At 39.2% G+C, this 14,289-nt stretch overlaps 1 protein-coding gene and 1 long non-coding RNA gene across 3 annotated transcripts; one reads left to right on the forward strand and one right to left on the reverse strand.

Annotated features, from left to right (window-relative positions):
• Window positions 1-1,315: 1,315 nt before the first annotated feature.
• On the reverse strand, window positions 1,316-6,523 carry LOC117292958. 2 transcript variants are annotated; one of them, XR_004519341.1, is made up of 5 exons: window positions 6,462-6,523; window positions 5,205-5,331; window positions 3,901-4,120; window positions 2,555-2,686; window positions 1,316-1,519 (listed from the first exon to the last, which is right to left on the reverse strand). It is a non-coding gene; the product is annotated as an uncharacterized LOC117292958 (long non-coding RNA). The 2 variants fall into 2 exon arrangements; XR_004519340.1 differs by lacking the exon at window positions 6,462-6,523 and having other exon boundaries at window positions 5,205-5,550.
• A 1,778-nt stretch (window positions 6,524-8,301) lies between these two features.
• LOC117292855 (chitotriosidase-1-like) lies at window positions 8,302-13,830 on the forward strand. Its single transcript, XM_033775025.1, has 8 exons — window positions 8,302-8,335; window positions 9,083-9,549; window positions 9,895-10,019; window positions 10,521-10,644; window positions 11,270-11,452; window positions 11,802-11,924; window positions 12,157-12,286; window positions 13,004-13,830. Exons 1-8 carry the CDS (start codon window positions 8,302-8,304, stop codon window positions 13,720-13,722), a joined length of 1,905 nt encoding a protein of 634 aa, XP_033630916.1. The 3' UTR covers window positions 13,723-13,830.
• Window positions 13,831-14,289: the final 459 nt, after the last annotated feature.

The raw sequence follows: 14,289 nt of genomic DNA on the forward strand, positions 1-14,289 counted from the left end.
ATCAAACCCAAAAAGAGGAAGTCATCTGAAAGGACAAAACTTAAACATATAAGAATAAGTCTGCAATGGGTTTTGAATTATAAAAATCATCTGGAAGATAACAATGAATGAAAAATGCATACATGTTTCAATATGAGAATGACAGATAAAAACAAACAAAACTTAGTATGCAATGGGTTTTGAATTACAAAAATCATCTGGAAGATACAATGAATGAAAAAAGGCATACATGTTTCAATATGAGGGTGACAGATAAAAACACACAAAACTTAGAAGTCTGCAATGGGTTTTGAATTTTAACAAAATAACCTGGAAGAAAACAATGAATGAAAAAAGCATATTTCAATATGAGGGTGACAGATAAAAGCATCCATTTAAATAGTATTGAGGGAAAAATATGTTTATAAATTACAAACCAAAATAAGAAACATTTCATAAACAAGAAATCAAATGACATGTGACAGGCATTTTACATAAATTAATGCCTTATCAACGTTCAACAATATTCAAACAAAAGTATACAATATGAACAACGATCAATTAAAACCACAATTTTAAGTCTTGTAATGTACATGTATAATATCAAATAATAAACCACAAGGGAAACCGATCAGGTAAATTTTTTAATGATTCCGGGAGCAGGATTTGAACCAACGAACTCCAAATTAACGTGCCAGCACTCAAGGCCTTATACTTCACGAAAGGTAACGAGGGCGATTGCCCCTCTGGTCATTGCCTTTGAAATGCTCCAGTAATTTACAATTTCCACATAAGGTGCACCATTACCAAGGGAAAAATGCCTTGGTGCCGGTGCCCTTTCACAAACAAAGCATACAGGCCTGCTAACCCTGTGTTGGCGGGCTCTCCATTTTGTCAATATCTTAGTTCAGGGTGCCATGTATTATTGTTTCTACTATATTACCTTCCAGTATGCACTAATAATCCAATCAAACCAGAGTGTGATATCAGGCGATAACCCAATCACAGTTTTCATATTGCACTCTGAGTATTGTGAGTGTCAATGTATCACGCTTCGCATACGGTCAGTGCAAAAGTTACATTCTGAACTTTGCATGGCAACACCAAAAACAAAAACCCAACCTAACCTCATTGACTTGATTAGGCTGGTAGATAAATAGTTATTGAGTGACATGAAATCACATCGATGATGAGAAAATATTTAAGTACCTGTTGTCGTCATAGTTCAGCCTCTTCCTTGAGGGCGCAAAACTGAAGCGCGAGGGCTTAAACGACTCGCTCCTTGCTGACCAATTAGATTCCCTCGTCGACGGGGCTGTGAGGGACAACCTTTGAGTTCTCTCGGCATTGAGTTGTTGTGGCCTTGGAGATGACGTCCCGTTGACTAATGACTTTGGGAGAGAGGTTGGACTCTGGGTTTCCTTGGTGCAGTGGTAGTGGACGGACAAGTACCTGGGTATGAGGATATAGCGACGGAGCTTGGAGTACTGGAAGGCGTCAGAAATCAAATTTGTAGCGCTTAAGATGAATGATAATTACCCTGAAAGAACAAGATAAATTGCCCTACTATCAAGTCCAGAAAACTCATTTGGTTTGACAGGTCGGACAGAGGTGATGAATGATCAAATAATCAAACAAGGACAGGAGAATACATGTTGGGAAAATGTTTTCTGTAAGCTGATTGGTTTGCTCTGCGATTTATTGGAAAACAATCAGTCACCACTTATAATTTATAACGGTTGCAGAAATTAAGAATGACTCGAGACATAGTTCTTGCGATCTTCAGTGTCCGCTTGTAAGGTTGCGGTTTTTGGAAAGGCGAGAATGAAAGACATAACATGTCTGATTGAAAACCATTGGACCAATTTGCATTCGAAAGCTTTGTAAGTGACAATGATGAATTTAAACAGGTTTACGAAGACAAATTTATCAATTCTTTAGAAAAAAAAAGTGAAAATGAAAGACAGCACTACCTTTGATTGAGCACCATCAAAAGCTTTGCAATTGATGCTAAATTGAAAAAGGTTTTCTGAAGACAACTCTTATACCAATTTATCATTACTATTGACAACATGAAATTCTCAGCAAGGAGGAAAATGAAGGTAAAAAAAACAGGGTTTGCTGTTCTGTTACTTCGATTACCTAGGATTATACTAGGATAATTGCACAGTGGTAACAGTTGGTGAAAAAAAAACAGTACACAGATGGACATCAGGGCATGAAAAAACATGCACAAACACCAATGAACAAAGGTATTTAAAAAGGCAAGACATATATATACATAAATCCTCAATCTAGGTACAAAATAGGGCTACTATAACCCAATATAAAAACAATATTTTGTAAATGACAAAAATAAATAATTCTTCAATATTATCAATCTTTAAAGACACTGGCACTCATATTGGGTTTTGTCCATTAAATGCTGATTTATAGGCAAAATTATAAAGAAATATACATTATAAGTCACATGTAAAAGTTCAGCTGAATGCACTGCCTAGTTGCTAAGAAAACAGCAACAAACAGCTTCCAATCAGCATCACAAAAAACACATCCCAACAAAAACTTCTATTACCTTGGTAGCTTAGTGAACTTATGCGTGACTATAGCCTGCTTGCAGTCACATTCTCAGCAGGCATACTCTATACCCTCCTCTCTGAAGAACTGCTCCAGCGCCGTCTGGATCGACCCGATCGGGTTAGAATGACTGAAACGTGGACAAATTATAACAATCGTTAATAGGAGTCCCTAACCACCGGTTCTTTTCGGAACCAACACTAGTCACATAGAGATATTCACATGTTGTCACCGCAAACCTCTCTAAGTTAGGCCGTGTTCGAATTGGCGACTTCGGCTACAGCTACGGCCATTCTTCAACACTGACAGACGCGCTGATCTAGCCGTAGCTGTAGCCAAAGTCGCCAATTTGGACACGGCATTATACCTCAACCTGGATCGACCCGATAGGGTTAGAAATACTGAAATATGGAAAAGTTTAAAACAATTGATACAAATATTGAATTGTGACAATTAACATTTTAAAATTAAAAAAGTATGGCAATGAGTTTACTTTTATAGAGAAGGAAACTTCTCCAAAAATCACATTATTTTTGTTTCTTTTTGGTTTTATTAAAAAATACCAAACAACAAGTCCGGTAACAATTATTAAGTTTACAAAAAGTGACATCAAGAGTTTATGATGTATATTAGAATAATTTAAAGATAAAACATTAGTCATTAACAATTAAAAATTATAGAAAAAGTGATAGATAAGATATATAAATGCATTCGCTAACACAGAATTATTGAGGTGCAGTCGAGTCTGAGTGAAGTCCAGTCTACCTTGTATGTGGGGAAAAAAATTCTGACATTTGAGAACTTTGAGGAAGAGCCGAAAGTAATCCAAAAAGGAGAACATTCTCAATACATGTACAGATTACAATAGATATTGCCTTGGATCTCGTGCTTAAAAAGATATTCAAAATACACAATATATCGTTCAAAATTAGGGAATACTTTATGACATTAACAAGATCTCCTGTACTGTTTTTAACACTCCAGTAACATAGCACACACTTATAAAAATACAATGCACAATACAGGACACAATAAAACAGTCACTTAAAGATTAAAGGAAACATAGCACAACACCCGCACTAGAAGCAGCCCAACAAATCACATCGTCTCAGGAATAAAATAAAGGTTTATATACAAGATACTCTCGATACGAGAGTATCTTATATACAAGAGTTCTAGAATAATATCATAGCATAAAATCAGAACCCTCCCAACTGAATGTTATGTGGCCACAAAACGGGGAGGAATACAAAACGGAAAAAATATTTTAGAACTTTGTTGAGCCAGAGCCTAAAGTAAAAAAAAAAAAGAGTATTCTCAAGAGAGAAAAAATAATTGCCAAACCTCCTTCTGGGCATGTCCAGCGAGAGATCGTAGAGTGCATGACTTCAAATTCAAAGTTCTTGACAATCGGGCAGTCGTGCGGATAGCGAAACCTCAGTTTAATTTTATCATCATCCGTCCCTGGGGTCTCGTCGAAGGGGGAGTTTAGCGCCCTCTTGTTGGCCCTTTCGGTGTCGTCTTTGAGTTGATCCAGGCACTGACAGAGAAACTCTTGCGCATCCTAGAAATGCAGAGGTTTAAAGACAATGGACACTATTGGTAATTGTCAAAGACCAGTCTTCTCACTTGGTGTATCTCAGCATATGGATAAAATAACAAACCTGCGAAAATTTGAGCTTGATTGGTCGTCGGAGTTGCGAGATAACTATGAAAGAACAAAACACCCCTGCCATACGTAGTTGTGTGCTTTCAGATGCTTGATTTCAAGACCTCAAATTCTAAACTTGAGGTCTCGAAATCAAATTCGTGGAAAATTACTTCTTTCCTCGAAAACTACGTCACTTCAAAGGGAGCCGTTCCTCACAATGTTTTATACTATCAACCTCTCCCCATTACTCTTTAGCAAGTGAGGTTATATGCTGATAATTATTTGGAGTAATTACCAATAGTGTCCACTGCCTTTAAGAGTTAGTTTGATTACTTTGTTGTAGTGCATTTCCTTTTGACAATATTCTATTGTCACGCAGAAGTTTTGAGGCAGTTAAGTATGGCACCACTGCTCATTTAACAACAATATGGCAAGATGCATTTCGCAAATACCACTGCGCAAGCGCAGACTGTTGAATGAGGTGCATTGTGGGATAGATATGGATAAAATTTGATCACCAGCTAGACCACTATGCACCTAATTCCAAGCTTTACGCACGCACCCCAGTATTTGCGAAAAGGTGTTTTACTCTGATATTCGTATCGACACTCCGGCAACCAAATGTACTCTGAGATATTAACAACACTCTAGCAAGAAACAATGTAATACTCAGCAATATTAATGGCTCTTTAATATTAGCCTTTCATAAGCAACCTTTACAAAAAAAACAATACAAGTGGGAGTGGAATTCATATACCTTATTAATTAAAAATGGACAAGGTTGGACTATATCTGCTCTTCAATAACCTTGCCGGCTAATCTGGATTATACAAAGTAGGTGGAACCTGATAGAGCTTGATTGATTGATTGACTGATTGATTGATTGATTGAATGATTGGCTGATTGATTGATTGATTGATTGATTGTACAATAACCCAGGTCAGCTTGATTTTCTCTGAAGCAGCACCATTAACATAATGCAGATTTGATAACTTACGTGTTGCATAAATCCAGAGAATCGAGCTGCCGTTGTGGAGATAGCTTGCTTCAATTTACGTAGATACACCCCAATGCTCTCCGCTGAGTGATTGCTCTGCTTGGCGCATAGCAATTGAGCTAAGGCCCTGTAACAGTAATCGATATATCAATACTTATGAGCAAGATCACAACACCTAAAACAAAAGAATTTTGACAGGGAGATTCATAACAGTCACAAAACTTTTCACCAAACTGTCCGTGTTAACTGCTTTGCAGAGCAAACAGGGGTTGCCCTCAACTTTTTTTTCAACTGGCCAGCAGGACCAGTTGGCTTGATTTTTCACTGGTCCGCCAGGTTTTTGACTGGTCCATCAATTTTTTTATGTTATTTTTTTTTAAACTAATAGTATACTGTTGTATACCAACTGCTCGATTTCCGATCGTCGCTATTTCAAAATTCAACATGAATTGCAACGTAAACTTAACTGCACTGGAAGCCATACTTTATTTATGTGTACCAAGTTATTGTGTTCGTAAGAGGGCTCATTAATGTTAGAGTATTTTATCCTTAAAAATGTAATAACAATGTTATTAAAATTAATTTAAAAACAGGTCAAATTATTTGTCAGAGCAAAATTTAAAATGTCTTTATTTAAGTAGTTTTTTTTAGTCCACAGTTTATTGTAAGCACTCGACATAAAAGTATTCCTAAGTAAGAAGAACTTTTTTATGAAGAAAACAAAATAGTGTTTTTACTATAAAACACTTTAAAACCGACTGTTAAAATATTATTAACTTTTTATGTACTGCCTTCAAATCTACTGTGGGGGAGGGTTACGTACGATCGCTCGAGTTATTTTATCATGTATAAACATTGCCTATTATTGTAGTTTTAATAAGTATTCATAAACATAATACATCGTACCGAAGTTCCCAAAATCTTCCCACTTTCGTCCAGAAAAACCCCCAACAAAAAGTAAACATCAAAAAAGTTGCAACATCCATGATGAAGCATACTAGTTAGACAGTATTTTTTTTCAATTATGTGTATGGAATGGTCGGTGCCGGCGTCTGTTTTGTGAATAAAATGTTCATTTAAAAAACATTTTTAAAAGCAGCAAAAACAGCTGCGCCTTTGTTTAACACATGATTGCATTCTAGAACCCAGGTCTTTCTTGAAATCAACCCGCAAAAAACCCCAAACAACCGCGCATTGTATGTGAAAAAAAAAAAACAATGGATTGGAACAATAAACAAGATCGCCCAACAAAATTACCCAAAATCAGGACGGAAGAACTTTACTAAACACAATTAAATACTCCTTTTTGCTCATCCAGAGTATCCTAACTTGGTAAGTTTTGTTGAATGAAGCCTCACAGTCTCGCTCGTTTTTCGTAAACACGATAGACTCTTTTATTCCCACACGCAAATCTGCTCCATTGACGACCATGCTGCCGACAGAATGGGGTTTGCTTTGTGGTCTTCTGTCAAGGCGATTGAAGCTAGTTTTGTAAGCTATCGCGTACTTTCACCAATAGAGGGCGTTTATTCCCACGCTATCGAATATTCTGAAACGCCCTCTAGCGTTCAGTATTTCTTACACTTTCTGCCACACGTGAACTAATGCGAAGACTACAAGCCTTTGCGTTGCATGATGGGATTTTGCGCTGTGTATATGCGTGATCGTCGGAAGTCTGCCAGCGTTCAGCGGCACTTCGAGTAATTTTTATTACGTTTTACCCAAACCTTGACTCCTTGAGTGAATGTTTTTACGTTTTATTCGAGCCTGAAAATAGTAAAAAAAATAGTCATAGTTCTGTAGTACCGCTGCCGACATTTTTGACTGGTCAGCCGGACCAGTTGGCAAGGTGTTTCAGCTGGTCCGCCGCGATTTCTACTGGCATTTGGCCATCGCCAACGGACCTGCGTTGAACGCTGGCAAATGCAGCATTATTATTTGATTTGTTGTCTTGTATGTCCCATATTAAGCAGAACAATACCATCTAGTGGGAGGGGGAGGGGGACACGGCGGAAATGTGCTAACTAATAAACATCAGGGTGTCCAAATGGAACCAATAAGACCTGGGCAACATTTCATAAAGCCTGTTAGCACAAAAATATGCTTAGCACAGACCAATCTTGCTCAGCAGAAATTGGGTATCAGCCAAAATTCAATCAAGTTAGGATTGTTGCAACTGACGCCCCACTCAATTTTTGCTCATCAAAGAAACTTGCTAAGCAGTATTTTCTGCTTAACAGCTTTATGAAATTGCGACCACTTTTAACATTGATTTAGAAGTATCATGGCTGAGCAGTATAGTGCACTGATTTGCATAACCCAGTACAAAGTTTCAAATCCTAATTGCACATTCTGGCCCCACAAATCTTACTACAACAGACTCCAACCATGTTAAGTATATAATCATATAGACATAAATCGTAATACTTGTTTGATCAGTGTATGTAAATAAAACTCGACTACTTCTCAAATAGAACAAAGTCAACACTGTTGCCAATACGGTACTGTGCTGGAAACCTTGGTTGAAGTTGTTTTTCTTTGCATCTGGTGAAGTATTTGCTGCTTTGAAAGCTCATGCAAATATGGTATTACTCATTAAAGTGCGTTGTTTTCCACTTTGCCGTTACATACGTAAGTCTTCGAACCATGGTTCCAACACACCCGTTAGGTCCAACAAGATTATTCGAAGATAAAGAAAGTGGGATAACCAACCCGTGACGTCAGTACGGGGTCTTACGTCACTCACTAATACCAATCCCAAACATACAACAATGAGGTGAGAAATCTACACGCATGGATCATTTCGCCAATCGTGTTGTTTAACACCACTATCCCACGACGGGCTCCCAATACCTCCACGAACAGCTTTTAATCCATGACCAAATACAAGCACAGGATGTTCATATAAATACATGGCCTCGTCTTGTACTTAATCAAACATCAGGAACTTCAATAACTGTGTTGGTTTCTTAATCAGCAATCGTATACTATACGATCATTAGAGAGTACTGAATTGTGATCGCAGAAGTGCAGGATGTATCCGTTTCGAGCGTTAAAGGGTTGTCTATTGGTGGGTCTGCTTGTGGTATTTGGAGCCATGGACGCCACGGCATGCATGCGACAACCCCCTGGTAAGTTTTTCAATTTCATTGTAAAAATATGTTTTAATATAAGTTTTCTCGGTCAACTTCGGAAAATGAGCAGCCAATAACCACCAAGCTATTCTATTTCGCGTAAAGTCGAATGGTACTCAAAAGGGTCATTCGATTTCGTTTTGGGATTAGTCAAATGTAATGTTACATCATTCGAATGAACCAAATAATCATTCAATTTAACAATTCATCAAAACAGCATTCAAATTCGCAGACGCTTCTTGAGGCGTGTGTGTCACGGAAAAAAATGACGCTACGCTAAATTGAAGTGCTAAAGGAATTTGACTCGACCAAAAACGAAATTGAATAGCCGAATTCTGAATTTGAAACGCAGTAACAACTGGAGAGGCAAAACAGCTTTAATTCGAACGCATGAAAATGAAATTGACTGCTCATTTGCCGAATTTGACCGAGGAAACCTACACTTGCTTGGTGTAATGTCATATAGTTTCGGGAGATCCGTATGAATATCACTTTTCTAACTTTCTACGCTTCATGAAAAACAATCCAGTCAGGAACACATTATCTTTTCGATAATGGCACTGGTTTTGTTACGTGCGTTTCACAACACAGGGGACCAACGGCTTCACGTCCCATCCGAAGGACGAAGCAATGGGTAAAGTGTCTTCTTGACTGGGACTCAAACCCACACTCTGCCAGCTGATCAGAAACATCAATTATCATTATATGAATAAATCAATGTACAATTTCTTTTCTTTTCTTAAGATGAACTAATCGAGGCAAAGGAGTACAAAGTTGTGTGCTACTTCACCAACTGGGCACAGTACCGACCGGACTACGGTAGGTTCGTCGCGGGGGACATCGACCCGTTTCTCTGCACCCACTTGATCTTCAGCTTCGCTAAACTCAGCGACTCGTACAACAACCGCCTGGAGCCGTACGAGTGGAATGACGAGTCAACAGAATGGAGTGTAGGAAGCTACGAAGCCTTTAACAACCTGAAGACCAAGAACCCCAGGTTGAAGACGCTCCTTGCAGTAGGAGGCTGGACTCACGGAGTGGACAAGTTCTCTTACATGGTGGAGACAGCTGCGAGGAGAGGGGTGTTCGTGCGGGACGCCATTGCCTATCTTCGCCAGAGGGGTTTCGATGGGCTTGATTTGGACTGGGAGTTCCCTGGCTCCAGAGGGAGCCCCGCCATTGATAAACAACGGTTCACCTTGCTTGTTCAGGCTAGTTTCTTTCAGTAATGTTATAAGCGAATATATTGTCGAGAACCACAGATAAAACATTGTGCATCTGTCCTCCAAATCATTGCATCATCAAGTGTTCATATCTTTGAATGTTTTGTTTCACAAAAACCTGCTACATTTGATTGGCAAATGCTACAGTACAGTTTTGTGGCCTGCTATAAAACAAAACATTTTTTTTTCAGAAAGCTGACTCGATGTAAATCGAGGTGGCAGCAGTCTGAAACCAATTTTTCTCAGTTATGTGCTCAGATTCACAAAAACAATTTACCTAGTAAGTCTGCTACCACCTAGCGTTCAAAAGTCTCGTATTTATATGAACCATAGGAGCTCAGCGAAGGGTTTGCAGCGGAGGCTGACAGAACGGAACAAGAGCGCCTCCTATTGACGTCAGCAGTTTCAGCCGGATCAGAAACGATTAAAAACGGCTACGAAATCAAGAAAATTACCAGGTGAGAGTTTTGACTGTAGTTTCTTTCTCCTCTCGGACTTGCCTTTTTGAAGAAGAAAAAAACAGTGTTTGGGGATTGCCATTTATTGTGCTCGAGTCTCGGACACGCACCATAATTCAACAGGTCGCTGCTAAACTTATCCAGTCTTCAGTACAAAATACAGTACTCCCTTCACGAAGCTCGCAAAGAGGATTATACAACGAATACAAATCCGTTTAACAATCCAATAATTTTGACTAATCTAAACTAAATCGGTATTAAATGATACAAACTTACCTTCATGCAATGACGTGTTCCCCTTTGACCTCTTCCATGACTCCGAATTGACAAAGAGCTTGTGCTTCGTCATGTTATTTGTCCGCCTTGTGTCATCCTATACAAAAAATAATCAAAACAAAATTTAATTTTTATTACCGAAACCAAAGTACTGGATAAATTTACAGGCCGCAAACTGATGTATTTTCCTCCATTACAATAAATGATGTACTTTCGTCTGTCCAGTGCTCTAGATTTTATAAACCTTCTATCGTACGATCTTCACGGTCAGTGGGAGCCTGTCACAGGGCACCATACCGCCCTCTATCCTGGTTCAACAGATGTTGGTGACAACGCTTTTCTCACAGTGGTAAGTGATTCCAAAAGTGTTGAAAATTTGTCAAATTTCACGGAGCTGATAAGCACACAAAAGTCCCTTCAGGCCACACACAACAATTCTGCTTCTGTCCGTACTAAAGAAAAAAAAAAAAAAGAAGAATCAAATTACTCATCAAGTTACTCATGTGCCATCTGTGATTGGTATCCTACTCTCGTTTTGCTTAGCAGGAAAACGCTACCGCTATTTGTGTTGGCTCTATGAAACTGGGTCCGGTGTATCCAGGGCCCAATTGCATAGAACTGCTTAAGCTCAAAAAGTAGCTAAGCGCATATGCTCACCAGTAGATGGTCATATTCAGCCAAAATTCATATCTAAAGATGCAATCTGTGACTTGTTTCCTGCTTATGTTTGCTATAATAGCAAACTATTTTTAAGCAGTATTCTCTCCTTATGGTAGACTTTCACTCTCTGATGATGAAAATTAATCCTTGTTATAAGTGTTTGTTCGACCATGTTGCCTTATTAGCTGGACAGGCGATCCACACTAATTTTTAACATAGCTTGCATCATGTACATGATCATCGTAGTTTTCCTGTACCGACATCATAGCTTGTTGCTACCTTATAATAAATTTGTATCAAAACTTGTCTTTCAGTCCAATGCCGTCAATATTTGGCTGAGTGGAGGTACGCCTCCGTCTAAGCTTGTACTGGGTATGGGTCTGTTCGGTCGCTCCTTTACACTCAGCGGGCCAGACACGGGCATCGGTGCCCCAGCAAGGGGCGGAGGTATGCCAGGCCCTATCACGGCAGAGACGGGATTTCTATCGTATTACGAGGTAATAATATTGTAATTGTTTACATTACCAGAATTACAGGTTTTTGTGATAATGCAGATCATTTACCTAAAACCTACGGATCTAAAAGATCAGTCAGGTTTCCCAAGCAGCTAAGCTCATTTCAGCTAGTATAAGCAGTGGTGTGAACAGGTTTCTACTTTATAATGTGACACTTTGGAACGCTAGGTGGCAGCATATTTACCAGGTTTACGTAGTTCTGAGCGTGCGCACATTACCAAGAACAATGGTTTTACTAAAATTCCCCCATTATCATGGAATATAATATCGAGACTATTTTTGTGTACAGCTTTATTGAACTAAAACTTTGTAGTAATTTTCCCCTTCTTAGATCTGCACACAACTAAACGACGGCAGACTGACTTCAGTGTGGGACAATGAGCGTCTGGTGCCATATGCTTACTACGAAAATCAATGGGTTGGCTATGACGATGAAGCAAGTCTCCGGATTAAGGTGAGAGCATCTGGTTAAGCTTTTCTTTCTTTTAGGAAAGCCACTTCAACTTTCACCTTTTTTTCTTTTTTTTTGATCATTAGACTATGTTTGAAAAATGACTCATGTGATACTTAAAGGTCTTGAAACATGCTTTGGACCGTTGGTAACCCAGCAAAGCCCCTCGTGTATGTAACAAGGCCCTTAAGCCCAGCAAGGAGTTTGTATAATGTTTTTTCGTGTATTTTTCAAGGTGGATTATCTGAAGGAAAAGAAACTTGGAGGTGCAATGGTCTGGGCTATTGACATGGATGATTTCAATGGAATTTGCGGCGAGAGGTGGCCCTTAATGAAAGCCATCAATAGCGCCCTCGGTCTCGAAGGTAAATCAACTTTTTTTTACAATTTTTTTTACAAGCGTGAACTGCAATATTGACATAGAGATACCACTGTGAGACTTTCGCAAGGAGCAATTATTGTTCCAGAGGCTAGAAATGAACCATTGTTCTTTTTATTTGCGGTATAAAGACAAAACGAGACATGATTTTGTTTACAAAGAATTTAAATATATCCAGCGAAATCGACGGTCAAAATCAGGCATGAGATACTTTGTCCCAACAAATTATTATATATCGCATTTCACAATAACCGTGTCAATGCGCTTTACATTAAGTGCCCTGGTAGAAAGTCTGAAGATCACGAACTTTGGTGGTGGTAATCTATGTGTATTTATGTAAGGATTTTATTGGGGCAAACCAAGTAGTAGGAGTGTATAATTTATTGATTTTGGGAATTAAAGGATATTTATATGTTACCGCACAATTTGGAGTTAGGCCTACGTGGTTTCTGTCTGTGTGTTATTTCTTCCTCTGCAAAACCAACTTCACTGTAAGGTCCACCCTGGGTAAATCTGACCCATGGTGTGACAAACCCCTCACAACATGTTGTTAACAGTCAGAGAACTTAACATCCTCAACAAGAGGAAATTACTATCAAATTTAGAGATATTTTCATGTCACACAATCTAATCTCTGCAAATATTTTTGACATATTTCTGTTTGTCTTTTTTGTAATAATGAGCGTCCTCTATATTGATGCAGGAGATGGTCCCGAAAGCACCGACGAACCAACACCGAGTGCAGCAGTGACTGATCAACCGGCCACCAAATCAACGGCCACCAATTCACCGACTACCAATTCACTGGCCACCAATTCGCCGGCCACCAATTCGCCAGCCACCAATTCGCCAGCCACCAATTCACCGGCCACCAATTCAACGGCCACCAATTCACCGACTACCAATTCATCGGCCACCAATTTGCCGGCCACCAATTTGCCGGCCACCAATTCGCCGGCCACCAATTCACCGTCCACCAATTCTCCGGCCACCAATTCACCGGCCACCAATGCGCCGGTCACAAACACACCTCAATACACCAGCAAACCAGCCACCACCGATTTTGGATGTCAGGGCAAGACGAATGGTTATCACCCAGATCCCGAACATTGCAGTATGTACTACATCTGCAACAATGGTGTCTATACCCGCTTACCGTGCCCCAGTAATCTCTACTACGACCCGCAGAGCAGTACCTGCAACTTCCCCAATTTGGTGCCGTGCAACGCGCCGAACCTCCCGCTGTTCTGCGACGATCGCGCGGATGGTATATACACGGACCCGGAAGATTGCACCAGATTCTACCAATGCTCAGGCAAGCTTACCTACTCCACGTTATGTCCGAACGGACTCTACTGGAATGACAACCTCAGTGTTTGTGATTGGCCATATAATGTCAACTGTGGTGATCGATCCCAGTAGTTGAGAGTGTCTGACTGCAATTACGATACACGAAGAAGTAAAAGGCACTGGACACTATTGGTAATTAATCAAAATAATTGCGTTAAAAACTTAGATGGTAACGAGCCATGGAGAGTTGTTGATAGTTATACAATATTGTGGGAAACGGCTCCCCCTAAGTAACGTAGTTTTCGAGAAAGAAGTAATTTCTCACTCAAAAAATAAAATACTTAAGCTATAGGCCTCTTATTATTCATCTGAAAGCACACAAAAACAATACAGCAAGGTGCCTTTTATTTCATTATTCCCTTGCAAATTCGAAGACCAATTGAGCCCAAAGTTCCACAGGCTTGTTATTTGATGCATTTTCTGGGATACACCAAGTGAGAATACAGGATTTTGACAATGACCAAAAGAAAATTGCAATAACTAAAGTCTAAAGGGCATAAAATTATAACATTTTAGATGTTTTTCTTATTCATGTAATAGCTATACCGATAACTCATTTTTATATCATATTAATGGTAGGTTTCTTTAATTTTAACTACATTCTCCTTTTCTATATTACTGTGTAGTGCTAATAATTTT

This window comes from Asterias rubens, chromosome 7, assembly GCF_902459465.1.
Source record: "Asterias rubens chromosome 7, eAstRub1.3, whole genome shotgun sequence".
Taxonomy (NCBI): Eukaryota; Metazoa; Echinodermata; class Asteroidea; order Forcipulatida; family Asteriidae; genus Asterias; species Asterias rubens.